The following is a 20,855-nucleotide window of genomic DNA, read 5'->3' on the forward strand; positions in this document are numbered from 1 at the left end:
ATGCCTCAAAACATGTCCTACCAACCGATCCCTTCTTCTAGTCAAGTTGTGCCACAAACTTCTCTTCTCCCCAATCCTATTCAATACCTCCTCATTAGTTACGTGATCTACCCACCTTATCTTCAGCATTCTTCTGTAGCACCACATTTCGAAAGCTTCTATTCTCTTCTTGTCCAAACTAGTTATCGTCCATGTTTCACTTCCATACATGGCTACACTCCATACAAATACTTTGAGAAACGACTTCCTGACACTTAAATCTATACTCGATGTTAACAAATTCCTCTTCTTGAGAAACGCTTTCCTTGCCATTGCCAGTCTACATTTTATATCCTCTCTACTTCGACCATCATCGGTTATTTTACTCCCTAAATAGCAAAACTCCTTTACTACTTTAAGTGTCTCATTTCCTAATCTAATTCCCTCAGCATCACCCGACTTAATTTGACTACATTCCATTATCCTCGTTTTGCTTTTGTTGATGTTCATCTTATATCCTCCTTTCAAGACACTGTCCATTCCGTTCAACTGCTCTTCCAAGTCCTTTGCTGTCTCTGACAGAATTACAATGTCATCGGCGAACCTCAAAGTTTTTACTTCTTCTCCATGAATTTTAATACCTACTCCAAATTTTTCTTTTGTTTCCTTTACTGCTTGCTCAATATACAGATTGAATAACATCGGGGAGAGGCTACAACCCTGTCTTACTCCTTTCCCAACCACTGCTTCCCTTTCATGCCCCTCGACTCTTATAACTGCCATCTGGTTTCTGTACAAACTGTAAATAGCCTTTCGCTCCCTGTATTTTACCCCTGCCACCTTCAGAATTTGAAAGAGAGTATTCCAGTTAACATTGTCAAAAGCTTTCTCTAAGTCTACAAATGCTAGAAACGTAGGTTTGCCTTTTCTTAATCTTTCTTCTAAGATAAGTCGTAAGGTCAGTATTGCCTCACGAGTTCCAACATTTCTACGGAATCCAAACTGATCTTCCCCGAGGTCGGCTTCTACCAGTTTTTCCATTCGTCTGTAAAGAATTCGCGTTAGTATTTTGCAGCTGTGACTTATTAAACTGAAAGATCTGTGTATTATGAATGGTGTACAGAGATTTTAAATAGTGAAGATTAATAACAGTATTTTAACCTTATGTGAGTTTTTGTACCTTAATAAACAGCTTTGATTTCAGGGAATTTTAGATGCCTTCTGTGAGTGTGTCGGTTCCTCCTATGGAGTTCTCATGATTCGTGGTTGTGTGTCAGTTGCCACATCCAGTTGGTGGTCATTGGCACCAGTAGAAAGGCAGTTGCTGGTTCTTCTGCTGCAGTGTGGTAATGAACATACTGTGGCTCATGATGTTCCAGTCTTCCTGCCAGTTAAAAGTCCACATGTAAGTATATGCTTCAGCTGTGTACTGAATGCACCCATTCTACACACAATCTGTCACCATGCGTGGTGGTATTCTGCTACCATTCACTGACTATTAAATACATAATGGCTGTTCCTGTTAGCTGTACTTTCACCTTTAAGTGATATATGCATTTATTGTTACCAGCTGTCTGGCATACTAGAGCTTGACGACTTCTGGAGACTGGAGTATGAGATATAAGAGAGAATCTAGTCTCACTGGAGCATTTCTTTCGTCAAACTAGTTCTTTACAATAAAACTGAAAAATCTAATGGCTTGTTAAATACATTTGGTGATTCCTCACACAGTGCTCAATCCATTCACATTGATTTTGATGTCTGTATTATTAGGCGAAGAAATAAGAAAAAGAAAGATTTTCCTTTATCAGTATACTAGAGCCCACTAATTTTGTAAGGATCAGGATGAGCAAGTATTACACTTGAACTACTTCAAATGTTTATAGGCTCACAATAATTTCAATTTATTTCTTTTTAGTACTTCCTTAGATTAGGTGTGAAACTTAGCTTACCCTTTTCTCACATGATGTGCTGTGAAGGATGGTTCCATGTTCCTAGATCTCCTTAAAGTTTTTGACATGGTGCCTTATTGAAGACTGTTAACGAAGGAATGACCATATGAAATAGATTACCAAATATGTGAGTGGCTTGAAGATTTCTTAAGTAATAGAACCCAGTATGTGTCCTCGACAGCTAGTTTTCATCAGAGGTGTGCCCCAAGGAAGCGTGACAGGACTGCTCTTATTCTCTGTGTACATAAACTAGTAAGCCCAGCAATGCTTCACAATCGCTAAAAATGTATGAAAATTGGGTGTACATCCTAATCCTCTCTCTCTCTCTCTCTCTCTCTCTCTCTCTCTCTCTCTCTATCCACCCATCTCCTCCTCCTCTCTATGTCCATCTTGTGTTTTCTACTTTCTATGTCCATTTCCCCCTCCCCCCTCTCTGACTACCTTCCTTTGCCCTCTCACTCTCACTTTGAGCCTTGGTAACTGGTGTTACAAATGAAACCTTGATCCGGAATCGAAATCACTAAAAAAGGATTGGTTGGTATAATTGATATACAGAGTATGAGTGAGATCTCTCCAAGTGCTAGATCTGTGAGGATGGTACCTTCAGTGACAGTATTTGGCATGGTATTAATTTGTAAATGGGTATGATTATAAAGTTTCAGATGATTTATGTTCTGTAGTAGTATTCTAATCATAAGCCAATAAGCCATAAACACAGCTTTTCTGTTTTCTGTTGAAATCAACTTCAGAGAATAAAACAAAACAGCACATTGCTGTTTATATACATTTTGTTTAAAAATGTTCATAAGGGGAATGAATATATACAGGAGAAACAATCTGTCTGTTGGTTTCAATGCCTTGGTATTGTAGTTAAAATTGACTGGAAGAAAGAAGACTAAACCATACATTTCCAAAGCACAGCACAGCACTGCAATTTCTTTTAACAGAAAACCTGTTCATTCTTCTTTAAAACTATATAAAACCTATGTGTGTCTGAACTTTCATTAGAGTATTGTGCAAAAATTTGAAGTAAATCAATCAAGAACTTTTTGAGATTTCTGCTAACATAATTTGCCTGTTACCTATTACTTATATTCATTCCTATATTATTTGTACTGAAGAAATATGTAGAGTTAGAGTGTTATATGAAAATTTGAAGTAACTTGCTAAAGAACTTTTTGAGATTTATGCTAATAATGCTTCCTCTTCATGTATTACATATATATTTATATGTTAAAGAAATATGTAGCCTATGTCCACCTGAATGTTTAGTACAGTTGTAGAAGTGATATGGTCAAGAGCTTTTTGAAAATTTTGCTAGCAATGTTTCCCCTTTGTATATTATATTTATATTTAAATACCATATACGAGGGTTGGAATTTAAGCAGTGGCAACTATTTATTCACAACTGATACAAAAGAGTTACATGTTTGCATTTGTTACTCTCCTTCAGAGTAGTCACCAGCGTTGTGTAGAGCCCGTTGCCAGTGATGTGGAAGGCGTATTCCATTAGCAGAGCCTGTTCTGTTTTGAATCAAACCAATCAAGAACTTTTTGACAGTTTTGGTAACAAAATTGAAGTATGACTTGCTTTCAAATATACATATAGATGTTTGTGTAAAGATGTATATACCCTGTGGATGAGAAAAGGTGTAATTGGTGTCTTTCTGAACATTTATTAGAGTATTGTTTAAAAATTTGAAGGAAATTGACCAAAAATTTTTTGACATTTTTGCTAAAAACCTTTCCCATTTATATAGTATATATGTACTTGTATACCATATTCATTAAAGAAATGTTTAGCCCATGCCCGTCCAAACGTTTGATAGAATATGTGTAAAAGTTTTAAGTAAATCAGTCAAGAATATTCCAAGATTTTTGGTAACAACTTTTAACTACCACTTGTCTTTATATGGTAGTATAGATGGTGTGACAGTCAGGGTGAGCAACAATCTGCAGCAGTTTGTTGATAATGCAGTGGTGGATGGGAAGGTGTTCTCTTTGAGTGACTCTAGGAGGATACAAGATGACAGAGACAAAATTTCTAGTTGGCATGATTGATGGCAGATTGCTCTGATTATTATTATTATTATTATTATTTATTTTTTATTATTTTAAAGGGTGTTCCACAAAATTCCAGGAGAGCTGCCAGATGTTTGTAACTTCCTGCCACAATATTTCAGCGCAGAGTCTTATGGCCATCTTCAGGTGATACTGGTGAAAACACATTGAACTCTGATATTTAAGGCCCAGCCAGCACATGCGTGGTGGATTCACTTGGCATTGTGCATGTGCTGTTGAGCGTGTTCGATTCTGCTGTGCAGTGCGCCCTCCATGGTGAGAATTTGCCGCATCAATATCAATTTGATTGTCTTCCTGCGGTTCCATCACAGAAATCCGCCGGCTATAGAGGACACGAAGTTTTTCGATGATTGGATTCCATGCCGAATTCAATTGAAAACCGCCATCTCGATTAATAAGAGACTCACTGTCAGACAGTCGTATTTCCACAGATTCATTAATAATAGAACTCCAAAAGTTGGAGTGGAACCTATGGGCCACAATTTTTGTCTCACTCTAATTCATGACATGACCAGTGGAAATAAGGATTTCAGTGATGGCAGACTTACAAGGCTGAAGAAGGCGAGTGTGCTGCTGATGTTCCACAATGCGATCCTGCAGTTTGCATCATTTGCCCTATATAAGATTTGCCGCATTCACATGGAATCCTGTAAACACCTGCCTTGTGCAGTTCTAGGTCATCTTTGACAGATCCACGCATGTGCCGGCAAGGCCTTAAACAGCAGAGCTCAGTGTGTTTTCACCAGTATCACCTGAAGATGGCCAGAAGACTCTGCACAGAAATACTGTGGCGGGAAGTTACAAACATCCGGCAGTTCTCCCGAAATTTTGTGGAACAATATGTACGCTGGAAAAGGTTTTAAATCTCACAAAAAAAGGATATGTGAATACAGCATTGGTAGTTTATTGCTTGATACTGCCATGTTAATTAAATATCTGGACATATTGCTGCAAAGCGATGTGAAATGGAATGAACGTATAAGGATGGTAGTAGGGAAGTCAAATGATCAACTTCAGTTTATTGGGGGAATTGTAGTTAAGTGTCGTTCATCTGTGAAGGAGACTCATATAGAACACTAATGTAATCCATTCTTGAGTTCTGCTTGAGAGTTTGGGATCCCCACCACGTCAGGCTAATGAAGACATTGAAACTATTCAGAGGTGGGCTGCTAGATTTGTTACCCACAGGTATGATCAACTTGTGAATATTACACTGATGCTTAATGAACTCGAGTGGGAATTCCTCGAGGGAGGGCAGTGTTCTTTTCGTGGAAAAAATTGTAGAAAACTGGCATTCAAAGCTAACTGCAGAATGATTCTTCTGCCACCACTGTACATTTCATGTAAGGACCACAGAGAGAAGATGAAGAAAAATTAGGTCTTGTATGGAGGGTTGTAGGTAGTCATTTTTGCCTTGCTCTATTTACAATTGGAGCGGGAAAGGAAACTACTAGTTGTGGTGCAAGATAACCTCTGCCTCATACCATACAGTGGCTTGCAGAGTACCTGCGTAGATGTAGATGTAGTTGTAGATGTAGGAAATGTAATGGTTCAGGATACTAAGAAGTTTAAGTTCTTCTCACAGAGTAACAAAAAAGAAAAAAATGAAAGAAAAAAGGAGGTTAGGTTTTAGAAGCTGTCCTGTAGGTTATTGTGGTATTTTTATATCTTTGGAACAATTGATACCAGTTTCATCATTCTGTTATTTTGGAAATAGGGTTGTTTTTCTTGTTAATTGTTTCACAAGACTGCAAATAACTATTTTTTTTAAATAGTTATATTGTAATCAGTATATTATGTTACTGTGGTGGTCATAATGTGGTTATTTATTTATTTATTTTTTGCTTGGTTTGGTTTTGCTGGTCAAGGAAAAGATTAGAATCAGCAGTTTTGTTAACTGATGTAACACCGTATTTAATGAAACTATTGGATTTCTCACAACTGCTTCCATCATAGAAAACCCCATACTTTACAGGTGCAAGTCCTGCAATATATTTTCTGTCAGCCTCAGAGTAACAACATAGACTACTGAAAACTTAAACACATGCATCTATAATAAATAAAAAAAACAAACAAACAAACTGACACTAACTGTTAAGATTGAAACCCAATAGTCTGTTAAGCTATGCCTTTAATGGATGTTGATGTCAAGATTTTTGGATTACTAACTCACAGTGGCTAGAATTACTTGATTAGCACATTACAGTAAAAAATTCTTGCAGAATGCTTTGTCAGTTTGACAAAAATCAGGATTTAGTTTAAAATGTTTGGTTAAGCATAGCCTCTAAATATTAGATATGTGTTATTTCATTCCTGTCTCATACTTGTTTTACATAACATTTGACTTCCCCTCAACCTGCTTGTACAGTTCCATTGGCTGTTTGTGCTATTCTGTGTACTGACACTTAAGTGTAAATATTTATTTATGTTTTAATGAGATGTCAGCTAAAAATAACTCTGAAAGTTCATTGTCATCCAGTTATTTATGAGGTTCATGATTAAGTAAAATAGTAAAGCAGTAAACAAAAGAAAGATAACACATTTAATTTTTTGATGATTATCTTTTCATAATTATTTTTCTGAATTTTGTTTCCTGTGTCTTTTGTGTGTGAACATGTTGATGTATATGCATTCCTTACTTTCATTAAATGTTGAGAGCCGGGCTAATGCTGTTATACTTATGGTTCATGGATCAATATTGACAATACTTCGGATAAGGTGTGATGGGAAATCAAAATAGTATTATGACATTTGGTTGTAAGTGGACAAGGAGAGAGTACCAGGTAGAGGACATGTTTGGTAGCAATGTACATTTTGGATCGTCTAGTGGTGTGCTATAAAACTAGCACATGAGTTTCAGTGTTTACCAGAACTGCAGACACATACCTGGAAAAAAGTAATTATGTAACTTTATTTTTAAAGGTAATAATTCAATCTTGATGACTAACCTTCACGTATTCAATATTTATAACATATTTCTAACATCTTAATTTTGGCACAAAAGAAAACTGCATTTTCTCACCTCTAATTGGTTATCTAAAACTATCCTCCCACTGGTTGCATCCCACTTGCTGCCACCCTACAAGGAGAAGTAAAATGAGTCACAGCTTACATTTTCCTTACTCTTAACTTAAGCCCAACTTTTTTCAGTCCATAAATTTTTTGTTTAATGCTGCTGTTAATGTTACATAAGAATAGTTACTTGCTCCATAAACCCAGTACAGCACATAGTGGATGTCTGCAGGTTGCCTATCGTGTTGTGTCCTGTCTCTTGACGTCTGATGTGGAGGTGTGTGTGCTGTGTGGACCAACTCCAGGCCTCAGTGAGGTTGAGCGCGCAGCTGCACAGTGCTGGAGGAGTGCCATTGACTTGTTGCGCAATGCTCAACAGTCCTTTTCTTTTGATTCTGGAGTTGCTGGGTTAGTGCCTGAAAATGGCGGTCCTGTTTATTGGAGTAATATTTAAATAGCTTCTATTGTAAAAATCTTTACAAGTTTTTGAAACAGAAATTTAATTATAATTTGTGTTTCTTTTCTTTGTTTTCTCCATAGCTCAGAAAATGTTTGCGCTAACATAATCTTTAGAATTTGTTGCATAAACAGAACTTCTGCTGTAGTTTTAACTATAGATTTAACTAATTTGTAAATGTACACTGATGTTTGTGAAAATTGCAACACCAAGGACGATAAATGTGATTGAAATGAATTTTATACCATAGATTGTATGCCAGACAATACACAAATGTTCAGCATTGCAGGATTGTGCATGATCTCTAACTATGAGAATTCACCAGGGTGTGAGGCTCCCACATGTTGCAGCCAAGCTCTAAATATTGTGGCACTCCAATCTAACTGGGCCTTGATATGTTTTTGAGTACCGTTGTTGCAATGCAAGCTTTCAAAACATCAGCGGTTGCTGGAGGACCATGAGGAATAAGTTGCTTACCAACTATATCTCAGATCTGTATTAGGTAAATTGTCAGACAAGTATATACCACAAGGAAGCAATGGCAACATTCATTGTTTTAACAAGGCTTGCACAGACCATGTCTCATGGGTTTATATACTTCATTTCGTAAATACGGTTGCTCAAGGGAGGTTCAGTGTCCTGAGTTCTAGAACCTTTGCAACATAATGATTAGTGGTCACAGTGCTCTCAAAGTGTATGAGTCAGGATCAAATGGCATCGCAAACTACAGCCTTGGGACTTGCCTATTATGCAGCTCAACAGTGTAGACTGCAAGATTGTGATTACTATGTAGTCTGAAAACTATACATTTTGACATTCAAAATGCCAGTGGGTACTGTTTAATGTGTCATTGCAATTAGAAGTGCTTTTATCCTCTGTGCAGTGGAAGCTAGCACAATGAAATAGTGGCACCAGCCCAGCTTGCAACAAATGATGTCATGCCTGTGACCACAGGCAGGTCCACTCTCATTGCAGGGTTCCAACATCAAGTCAACTATGTGGACAAAACAGTAAGTTGTCTTACGATGGTGCAGACATTTTAGATGGCTGGTCACATAGATTGAATGAGCGACTGATTGATTGACTGATTTCTTTATTAATACATTACTCCATAACAACAGCACCTCCGAATTTTACTGTTGGCACTACACATGCTGGCAGATGACGTTCACCAGCCATTCGCCATACCCACACCCTTCCACCAGATCACCACATTGTGTACCTTGATTCTTCACTCCACACGACGACGTTTTTCCACTGTTCAATCGTCCAATGTTTGCGCTACTTACACCAAGTGAGGTGTTGTTTGGCATTTATCAGCGTGATATGTGGCTTATGAGCAGCCGCTTGACCATGAAATCCAAGTTTTCTAACCTCCTGCCTAACTGTCATAGTACTTGGTAGTGGATCCTTATGCAGTTTGGAATTCTTGTGTGCTGAAAGACAGTATTGACAATTTCATCAGTTAATTCTTGTTTGTCAGGTGCGATTACTATACTTGTATCATCAGCAAAGAGAACTAACTTTGCCTCTTCATGAATATAGAATGGCAAGTCATTAATATATATTAAGAACAACAAAGGACCGAAGACTGACCCTTGTGGAACCCCATTCTTGATAGTTCCCCAGTTTGAGGAATGTGCTGATCTTTGCATATTATGAGAACTACTTATTTCAACTTTCTGCACTCTTCCAGTTAGGTACGAATTAAACCATTTGTGCACTGTCCCACTCATGCCACAATACTTGAGCTTGTCTAGCAGAATTTCATGATTTACACAATCAAAAGCCTTTGAGAGATCACAAAAAATCCCAATGGGTGGTGTTCGGTTATTCAGATAATTCAAAATTTGATTGGTGAAAGCATATATGGCATTTTCTGTTGAAAAACCTTTCTGGAAACCAAATTGACATTTTGTTAGTACTTCATTGTTACAGATATGTGAAGCTACTCTTGAATACATTACTTTCTCAAAAATTTTGGATAAAGCTGTTAGAAGGGAGATTGGACGGTAATTGTTGACATCAGATCTATCCCCCTTTTTATGCAAAGGTATAACAATAGCATATTTCAGTCTATCAGGGAAAATGCCCTGTTCCAGAGAGCTATTACACAGGTGGCTGAGAATCTTACTTATCTGTTGAGAACAAGCTTTTAGTATTTTGCTGGAAATGCCATCAATTCCATGTGAATTTTTGCTTTTAAGCAAGTTTATTATTTTCCTAATTTCAGAGGGAGAAGTGGGTGAGATTTCAATTGTATCAAATTGCATAGGTATGGCCTCTTCCATTAACAGCCTAGCATCTTCTAATGAACACCTGGATCCTACTATATCCACAACATTTAGAAAATGATTATTAAAAATATTTTCAACTTCTGACTTTTTGTTCGTAAAGTTTTCATTCAATTTGATGGTAATACTGTCTTCCTGTGCTCTTGGTTGACCTGTTTCTCTTTTAATAATATTCCAAATTGTTTTAATTTTATTATCAGAGTTGCTGATTTCAGATATGATACACATACTTCTGGATTTTTTAATAACTTTTCTTAATATAACACAGTAGTTTTTATAATGTTTGATAGTTTCTGGGTCACTACTCTTGCTTGCTGTCAGATACATTTCCCTTTTCCGGTTACAAGATATTTTTATACCCTTAGTAAGCCATGGTTTGTTACAAGGTTTCTTACGAGTATATTTAACTATTTTCTTGGGGAAGCAGTTTTCAAATGCATTTACAAAAATGTCATGAAATAAATTATATTTTAAATTGGCATCAGGTTCACGGTACACCTCATCCCAGTCTAACTGCTGTAGGCTTTCCCTGAAATTTTCAATTGTTAAATTGTTGACTGAACGTACTACTTTGGAGGACTGTTTAGTATTGCTGAATGGAGCTATGTCATATATTGTAACTAGCTGTGCATCATGATCAGAAAGACCATTCTCAACAGGGTGAGCATTTATCTGGTTAAACTTATCTTTGTCTATAAAGAAGTTATCTATCAGTGAGCTGCTATCCTTTACCACCCGAGTAGGAAAATCAATAACGGATGTCAAATTGAAAGAACCGAGTAATACTTCAAGGTCATTTTTCCTATTACCCTCTTTCAGAGAATCTACATTGAAGTCCTCACAAATAATAATTTGCTTCCCCCTGTCTGACAGATAGCACAACAAGGAGTCCAAATTTTTCAGAAATAGATGAAAATTTCCTGATGGGGACCTATATACAGTTACAATTATAAATGTGCCTTTATTTAATTTAAGCTCACAGGCACATGCTTCTATATGTTTCTCTACTCAAAACTTTTTTGTTTCTATACTTTTTGCACAATGATAACTTTTGACATATATGGCAACTCCTCCTTTCTCCATATTTTCTCTCATTACATGTGCAGAGAGCTTATATCCACTTACATTTACCTTATTCATATCAGTAACAACATGATGCTCAGACAGGCATAGTATATCTATTTCATCCTCAGCTTCTAAATCTTCTAAACAAACCAGAAGCTCATCTATTTTATTCTTTAAACTCCCAATATTTTGATGAAATATACTTACATTATTTTTAATTATACTTTTATGAGAACCTTTCCTTATTCTAACATTTGCAGTACTCTCCTGTCTGAGTTTCTCATTGTACTTAGGCCTAGTTGCTATACCAGTGGTCACATGGTGTTCAGAGAGGCAGATTATGTCAGCTGGGTTGGGTGACTTTAATTCATCAATGCAATTACCTAGGACTGAGATACAACTTGGTGGAGATAAAATTTCTGGTGATTGGTGAAAATTTATAATTGACAGCTGTGATTGGTGATCCAATGTGCTAGAATTGTGCTGTTTAATTTCTTTCCTAAACTGAAGATTTGTTTCAATCCTGACCTCTCGTAGAACTTGACATCTTTCTGTCTTACCTATCCTAAAAAAGGTGCTGCTCCAACACCTGTAACCACTGGTATTTTACCATTCATGGCAGTGCCTCCCCCCCTTAAATTTCCTGCTATTACCCCAGCCAGTTTTCCCTTCCCTTTCCTGTTGAGATGTAGGCCGTGCCTGGTATAGTCCCACCTACTGAGAGAATCAACAGGAACCACACCAATATGAGCCCCCGCACCCGACCCAAGCAGCCGTTCCAACTCCAAATTAACTCTCCCAACAGAAGAGTTCAAATGAGGCCGATCATGGCGTCTCAGGACAGATACAAATTCAACATTGGTGTGTTTCGATGCCGACGCAATCTTTACCAGGTCACACTCTATACTGTACCAAGGATCTCTGTCGATGCTGTTCCCTGGCCCTCCCACAATAACCACGGTGTCTTCCCTGGTAAATCCTTTACAGAGTGAACCTAAATCCTCTGTCACCTGATCCAGACTAGCACTTGGTTTGAAAAAATTTGTGACCTGGTATTCTGGTCCTAATTCCTCCTGCAGAAGTTGGCCTACACCTCTGGCATGAGAACTGCCTAACAACAAAACTTTCTTCCTTTTCGATGGCTTTCCTACATTCTTTTTCAATTTCCTATTGAAAGTTTGTTGTGTCCTGTCTACACCTACCTCTGCTTGAGGCTCATCACTTTCTAACTGAAGCAACAGGTCAAACTTATTTTTGACATTCACCACAAAACTGTCAGACTTAGTTATAGGCCTGTTCCTTCTGCTACCTGTTGCCACTGCCCACCTCTCTTTGCCCTTCTCCGTCCTTAACCTGTCCAGATCTTCCCCAGCCTGATCTAGCTCAGCCTGAAGGGCAGCAATTTTCCCCTCCTGTTCCACTATCTTCCTATCTCTGCTGCAAATCCTACATAACCACTGATGAGCCTGATCCACTTTCCCGACACCCACGCCACTGCAGTCCCCCCAGTGAAAAAAACTACTGCATCCATCACACCAAACCCCGGAACTAACAAATCTACGGCAAGTCAGGCACTTCTCACTCATGGCAAAAATAATAATTTAGCTAGAATAAATCAATTAAATTACCGAAAATAAAAAAAGACGTTACAAGAATTAAGCCTATTCACAAATGTATATAAGCAAGTTTCTGATTTAAAATTCCACTGTTTTTCTGAGATCTGTATTAAAACAATGAAGGTATATGCTATTTATTTTATATTTAACTCGATGGAATGAAAAAAAGGACAATTAAACGAGATACTTTAACTTTGATTCTCCAAAAACGTTACGAGAATTAGGCCTATAAACAAATGTATATAAGCAAGTTTCTGATATAAAGTTACTCTGTTTTTCTGAAATCTGTCTTAAAACAATGCAGTTATGCGCTATTTACGGTAGTTTACTTATTTGTTACCGAGAAATTAGTTAAATTACCATGAAACAAGAAACAAACACATTTACAAAATTTAAGCCTAAGCGCGACTTCGCGAAGTTATGATCTTTTCGTGTTTTCTGAAAAAATACGCAAAGAAAAGTCAAACCTTTAATGGCAAGACTAAATGATACACTAATGCATGTATTTAATTTGTTGTCGGCGTTAAACTAAATTATATTCCTGTCTAAATCACTTAACTTTCTGGAAATGGTTTCTGGCGTCACTTACTCGGCGGCCATCTTGGAACACATCCATGAGTAGTTACATTTCCCTTGTCTGCTCTTGTTATTAATATGTTATTGTCTGTTAACTTTTGTTTTAACCTTTTCATAGTAGCTGCTTCTGTTTGGTTGTTCTTATTGTGTGTCTGCTGTGTTTGTTTTATTATGCCTTTTATTTCTTCTTTTACTAGTTCTCTTGTCAGTCCTATGTTTATTTCACAATTATTTTGTTGTTCTTCACGTGTAAGGATGTGTTCGGTTTCTACTATGAGATTTTCTATGTATTGATTGTTCACTTTGCTATTGGTGCAGTGTTTCAAACCTTTTTCCAAGAGCATTTTTTCATTTCCGTGTAGTTAGGTTAACTAAGCGTGGATGGAATGTGTGTTGGTGTTCATGTGGTTTCACATTTAAAATGTAAATGTGTTTTTGCGTCTTTTTTACTGTTAGTTTAATTATCTTCTGTTTATGTTTGGTTTGTAAATGTTTCATTGCTGTGTATGTGTTGTGTTCAGTTTTTTCTACTAGTGCCATGAAAACTGCGGCGTTTCCTACGTTTTTTGCCAATTCTAGATGAGTCTCACAGAGCGTCATGTTTAGGTGCTGTTTTTTCGAATAGAGCATCTTAATTTCATGTAGTAACCAATATCGTTCTGCAAATAATTTCGACTTTTGTGCCACTGTAGAACTGTTTTTAACCTTTACATTAATGTAACTTGGAATTAAATCGTTCTTTTTGCATGTTTTGTTGAATTTTATATGCTGTATCATCTTATGGATATTATTAATATACCATAATATTACACGCAACTGAGGAAGACAGGACTATAAAAGTTGAAGAGATCTAAACTCGACATGTTTATGGGTTTGAAACAGATACCGATGTATGGAACTTGGGTCACTGTGTGTTGACATTTGTCGTCAGCTGTTACAGGAAGCTGAGGGTGCTGCATGCGTTGTGTCATGGGCCCTACACTGATGGGTAGCACCATCTATAAAGAAATTTTGGTTTTATACTTCTACATCTTGTAAACTCCTCTGAATTTTCTAAACACTGTTTTGCAGCCCATGTGGAAATGTCTGGGGAGCTGTGAATGAGTATGCTCATGGAGTCTGTGCTTGGAGCAAGAAAATCTGAAAATATTTGTGACATGAAAGTAGTATTGTGAACATTCCACAAGAAATTTAGAATGAGCAAGAGAGGAGTATGCATGGTCTTAGCAGTATGAGGTTGCAATCTATACTTCCCATAATCTGTGTGTTTTTTTTTTTCCTGCACATTTCACAGCTTCTGTGGGTCTCGTGTATGCAGAGTACTTCACACTTGGTTTGCCTGCTCAGCTCTTGTAACAGTTCTTCTTTTGGTGATGATATACATTCTATATTCACCTATATGATGGTCAACAGTGGTCCTGAAAAGGACCAAGATGATGTTTCAGGTGTGAAAGGATCAGCCGTATACATGACCCTAAGCATCCTGCATCATTCAACAGTGGCAGATGGAAATGCGGATATAACCCCAATCTGATATTTTGCAATGAGAACATCTCACAGCAGTGCATAAAAACTGGCTGCAACCTTACTCAAAATACACAGCACAGACCTTTCGTGTGCAAAATGTACACAGCTGTTAGATCACAGAGAGTTCCGTTTAGAAGGAGATTTAACTTCAGAAAAGCCAACTGGCCAAAATTTACAGAAATGCTGGACGCTGCAGTTCCCAATATTGAACCTTCACCTGATTCATATGACACTTTTGCTGTAAAGAGATGCTCCAGAATTTCCACTTCTCAGGGTTGCCAAACATCTGTAATGAGATGCTCCAGAATTGCCATTCCTCGGGGTTGCCAAACATAATACATTCCTGGTCTAACTTCAGAACTCAGTGCTCAATTTACAGAGTATAAGATACTACTCGAAGAAGATCAATTTGGCGAGACAATGCTGGTGGCTGGGAATAAACTTATTGCATCTCTGAAAGAATCCAAAAGGAATTCTTAGGTTAAAACTAGGAAAGAATTTGATCTAATCAGAAACAGTCCTAAAGCATGGAGTTTATTGAGACGCCTCAATGATGACCCAACCGGCTCCACAGCACACTGCAACATATCTACAGATCAGAGAGCACACTAACTGCTCGTGAGTGAGAAAGGAAGCCGTAGAATCAAAGTGCCAGAAGTACAAGAGGCCCAAGAGCAAACGAGGGATCTGACTCTCTCATTCAAGATATCTGATTTAAACAAGGCTATTAAGGAGAGCAAATCTGATAAAGCATCCTGTTTCAATAACATCTGTATGAAGCAAATCAAGAATTTTGGCCCAGCAACAAGAAAATGGATCATGGAGCTTTTCAACAACTGCATGAACCAGTGCCAAATACCAGAGATCTGGCAAAAGAGCAGAGTGCTAGCTCTTCTGAAACCTGGAAAGGAAGCAAATCATCCCAAGAATTTCAGACCAGTTAGCCTTTTGAGTCACCTTCGTAAACCATTCGAACGTATGATTCTGAATAGAATCCTATCAGTAATAGACCCTCTTCTCATACCCTAACAAGCAAGATTTTGACCAAACAGAAGCTGCACAGGGCAACTTTTTAATCTGACTCAGTTTATAGAGGATGGCTTTGAAACCCGACAAGTAACGGGTGTGGTTTTTGTGGATCTCACAGCAGTGTATGATACTGTCCGTCATCAGTTACTTCAAGCAAAATTATACAATATGATCAAGAATGCCCACTTCATTAGACTAATCAGCATCCTCCTCCAGAACTGCAGGTTTTTTGTTGAATTTCAAGGACTACAAAGTCACTGGAGAGTGCAGAAAAATGGTCTACCTCAGGGAAGTGTCTTGGCTCCATTTCTCTAAAAGACCAGCTATTGACCCTGGGCACAAGGAGATTCTTATATGCCCTAGTTATGCAGAACTAATGCTTTTTAAACAGTGGAAAGAAACCTGACAACTGCACTTAGAACACTGTCAAGCTACTACAATTGGGACCAACTCAGCCCAAACCCTTCAAAGACACAAATGTTTGCCTTTCATTTAGGGAACAGAGAGGGACGGACAGGAAAAATCCACCGTGGTTCAACAACCAAGTTAGGAAACTACTGTGAAAGCAAAGAGAGCTTCACTCCAATTTTAAACGCAGCCAAAACCTCTCAGACAAACAGAAGCTAAACGATGTCAAAGTTAGTGTAACGAGGGCTATGCGTGAAACATTCAGTGAATTCGAAAGTAAAATTCTATGTACCGACTTGACAGAAAATCCTAGGAAGTTCTGGTCTCACGTTAAATCAGTAAGTGGCTCGAAACAGCATATCCAGACACTCCGGGATGATGGCATTGAAACAGAGGATGACACATGTAAAGCTGAAATACTAAACACCTTTTTCCAAAGCTGTTTCACAGAGGAAGACCACACTGCAGTTCCTTCTCTAAATCCTCGCACAAACGAAAAAATGGCTGACATCGAAATAAGTGTCCAAGGAATAGAAAAGCAACTGGAATCACTCAACAGAGGAAAGTCCACTGGACCTGACGGGATACCAATTCGATTCTACACAGAGTACGCGAAAGAACTTGTCCCCGCGTGACCGCTATGGTCGCAGGTTCGAATCCTGCCTCGGGCATGGATGTGTGTGATGTCCTTAGGTTAGTTAGGTTTAATTAGTTCTAAGTTCTAGGCGACTGAAGACCTCAGAAGTTAAGTCGCATAGTGCTCAGAACCATTTGAACCATTTAGTACTTGCCCCCCTTCTAACAGCCGTGTACCGCAAGTCTCTAGAGGAACGGAAGGTTCCAAATGATTGGAAAAGAGCACGGGTAGTCCCAGTCTTCAAGAAGGGTCATCGAGCAGATGCGCAAAACTATAGACCTATATCTCTGACGTTGATCTGTTGTAGAATTTTAGAACATGTTTTCTGCTCGAGCATCATGTCGATTTTGGAAACCCAGAATCTACTCTGTAGCAATCAACATGGATTCCGGAAACACCGATTGTGTGAGACCCAACTCACTTTATTTGTTCATGAGACCCAGAAAATATTAGATACAGGCTCCCAGGTAGATGTTATTTTCCTTGACTTCCGGAAGGCGTTCGATACAGTTCCGCACTGTCGCCTGATAAACAAAGTAAGAGCCTACGGAATATCAGAACAGCTGTGTGGCTGGATTGGAGAGTTTTTAGCAAACAGAACACAGCATGTTGTTATCAATGGAGAGACGTCTACAGACGTTAAAGTAACCTCTGGCATGCCACAGGGGAGTGTTATGGGACCATTTCACAGTATATATAAATGACCTAGTAGATAGTGTCGGAAGTTCCATGCAGCTTTTCGCGGATGATGCTGTACTATATAGAGAAGTTGCAGCATTAGAAAATTGTAGCGAAATGCAGGAAGATCTGCAGAGGATAGGCACTTGGTGCAGGGAGTGGCAACTGACCCTTAACATAGACAAATGTAATGTATTGCGAATACATAGAAAGAAGGATCCTATATTGTATTATTATATGATAGCGGAACAAACACTGGTAGCAGTTACTTCTGTAAAATGTCTGGGAGTATGCGTGCGGAACGATTTGAAGTGGAATGATCATATAAAATTAATTGTTGGTAAGCGCGGGTACCAGGTTGAGATTCAGTGGGAGAGTCCTTAGAAAATGTAGTCCATCAACAAAGGAGGTGGCTTACAAAACACTCGTTCGACCTATACTTGAGTATTGCTCATCAGTGTGGGATCCGTACCAGATCGGGTTGACGGAGGAGATAGAAGATCCAAAGAAGAGCGGTGCATTTCGTCACAGGGTTTTTGGTAACCGTGATAGCGTTACGGAGATGTTTAGCAAACTCAAGTGGCAGACTCTGCAAGAGAGGCGCTCTGCATCGCGGTGTAGCTTGCTCGCCAGGTTTCGAGAGGGTGCGTTTCTAGATGAGGTATCGAATATATTGCTTCCCCCTACTTATACCTCCCAAGGAGATCACGAATGTAAAATTAGAGAGATTAGAGCGTGCAAGGAGGCTTTCAGGCAGTCGTTCTTCCTGCGAACCATACGCGACCGCAACAGAAAAGGGAGGTAATGACAGTGTGGCACGTAAAGTACCCTCCGCCACACACCGTTGGGTGGCTTGCGGAGTATAAATGTAGATGTAGATGAAGCTAATTGTGAGCTACATATTCAAAGGTCAGGCATCCATCTCCAGCATCATCACACCCCTAAATACTTGGGAGTCATTCTCGATAGAACTCTGACATTCAAAACTCACTGCAAGAACACCAAAATGAAAATCTCCACTCGAAACAACCTAATTCGCAAACTAGCGATGACACATTGGGGCTCACATCCACAAACTGTTCGCTCTTCTGCAATGGCACTGTGCTTTTCTACTGCTGAATATGCCTCCCCAGTCTGGTATAGGTCATCTCATGCTGGACAAGTAGACATTGCTCTCAACGAAACCTGCAGGTTGATCACAGGTTGCTTAAGACCTACCCCAACTGTTAAGCTGTCCTACCTGGCTGGAATAGTGCCACCATGGGTACGCAGAGTAGTGGCTTCCAACAAGGAGAGGCTGAAAGTGGAACAGAACAGTGCCCATCCACTGCACGGACATAATTCAACTGCACGGACATAATTCAACTGCACGGACATCATTCAACTGCACGGACATCATTCAACTGCACGGACATCATTCAACTGCACGGACATCATTCAACTGCACGGACATCATTCAACTGCACGGACATAATTCAACTGCACGGACATAATCCCCCACAGCAACAGCTGAGATCGCGAAAGAGTTTCGTGAGGACATCCAAGAAGCTCACCATTTCACCAGAGAAGGCAAGGTTGGAGTTATGGAAGAAGTCGATGCCTCACCTGCACAGATGGATACCAGAAGCTGAAGAACTACCACCTGGACACAATGAGAGCTGGCTGGTGTGGAAATCTTTAAATAGATTACGATCAGGAGTTGGATGATCCAGAGACAACCTGAAGAGATGTGGCTTCATAACAGAAGATACGTCTTGTGATTTTGGACAAGGGCAAACCACAAGCCACATGCTTCAGGGCCCTTTGTGCCCTAATTATGTGTATAGTACTGCAAATTTGTATGTTTCTGACTTGAGAATAATAATAACAATAATAATAATCTGTTTCTGAGTTTTAGAGAAATATTTTCCTGTCATCAAATCTCTTTGCAAGATAGCAACCTTTGACCTCCCCATTTACCTAATTCAAGCTCATTTGCTTAACACTATAAGTAAAGATGTATGTACATTGTCCTGGAACTATTGAATAAATCAAAGAAGTAAGATGAATTCCAGTCAAATTGCAGGACATTATCATGGAAAACTTTATTAATTGATCTCAGTATGTCTTGTCATTTATGTAATGGTGATTGAAAAAGCTGCTACACCGAAATAATATTTCCACCTCGCCCCCCTTTTCCCACTGAGCAAGATGGCACCGTGGTTAGCACACTGGACTTGCATTCAGGAGGATGACAGTTCCAACCAGTGTCCAGCCATCCTGATTTAGGTTTTGTGTGATTTATCTAAATTGCTTCAGGCAAATGCTGGGATGGTTCCTTTGGAAGGGCGTGGCCAATTTCCTTATTTCCTTCCCCATCCTTCCCTCACGTGATGAGACTAATGGCCTAGCTGCTTGGTGCCCTGCCTCAAATCAGCCAACCAATCAATCTCTCTCCCCTCCCCCCCCTCCCCCCCTCCCCAAAGTGTAACTGCTGCACATTTGAGTAGTGAAATTGCCTTGAATGACACTGTCATTGATGAAATGTTAAACCCTAATGTACCGTCCTTTTGAATTCTGAAACTGGAAAATAGCTAAAATATCAGTGCAATTATGATGGGAGAGACATGGGTATATAATAAATCAGAAGGAAAGACACAAAGAATGTGAAAGCTGATTTGGAGTAGTATGAATGGTAACATTTATGAAGCTAGAATTTACTGAAGTTGTCTGTTGCTTGTTTGCATGTTAAACAATAGTGATATTTGAGGCATTGTTGTCCAGCACAGAACTTTTGGTAATTCAAAGAACTGTTCATGAAGTTGCAATATTTTATGCCCAATAAGTTAATCAGTGACAAAATATTACAATTGGAAGGTGGTCTACACCCAGAAAGTAGAGAAATATGTCATAAAATGTAAAGAAAGTCCAGCAGCATAAGAAATAAACAGCAGTACACAATAAAATAAAACATATCTAAATAGTAATAATATTAAATAGGAAACAGATTTCTAATATTCTGCAAAAATTGAAGCCATGACTTTCAGAGCAGCACAAGTCTACCAACCTTCCTTTTAAGAAATCAGTTATTTTCATATATCATTATTTATTGTGGATAGAAAAAAAGTCTTCTCACCTTGTGGCAACAGGAGGAACACGCATAAAAGATGTGGGAATGTGCAAGCTTTTGGAGTCACTTGCTCTTTCTTGTAACAGAAGGGTTGAAGGGAAAGGAAGAGGGTGAAGAAAAAGGGCCTGTGAGGTTTAAGAAATGGGGAGAGCTACAGAAGAGTTGCTCGGACCAGCAGGTCAGGAGAAACTTACTGGACGGGATAAGGAGGAAAGATGGACTATTTGTGCCTGCACCTAATGAGATCTGAAAACCTAAGAACTTGAAAGGTGAAAGACGGGGTAATAAACAAGACAGTGATTACTGAAAAAACATCCTGCAAGAGTCAGTAAGGATGGAAAGCATAGTGTATTGTACATGGTAGGTAGGTTTGGGAGGGGGGGGGGGGAGGGGGGAGAAAGGTAAAAGTAAACTGATTGGAAAATAAAAGATAT

The 20,855-nt window shown here is 38.8% G+C and overlaps 1 protein-coding gene across 1 annotated transcript in view; it reads left to right on the plus strand.

The window, feature by feature from the left end:
• Positions 1-20,855, plus strand: part of LOC126174945 (protein fuzzy) — a 149,170-nt gene that overhangs the window by 76,471 nt on the left and 51,844 nt on the right. The window contains exons 5-6 of the mRNA XM_049921402.1: positions 1,184-1,384; positions 7,258-7,433. Coding sequence (XP_049777359.1) covers positions 1,184-1,384; positions 7,258-7,433 — 377 coding nt within the window. The remainder of the gene's footprint in view (positions 1-1,183; positions 1,385-7,257; positions 7,434-20,855) is intronic.

Source organism: Schistocerca cancellata, chromosome 3 (genome assembly GCF_023864275.1).
Source record: "Schistocerca cancellata isolate TAMUIC-IGC-003103 chromosome 3, iqSchCanc2.1, whole genome shotgun sequence".
In the NCBI taxonomy this organism is placed as follows: domain Eukaryota; kingdom Metazoa; phylum Arthropoda; class Insecta; order Orthoptera; family Acrididae; genus Schistocerca; species Schistocerca cancellata.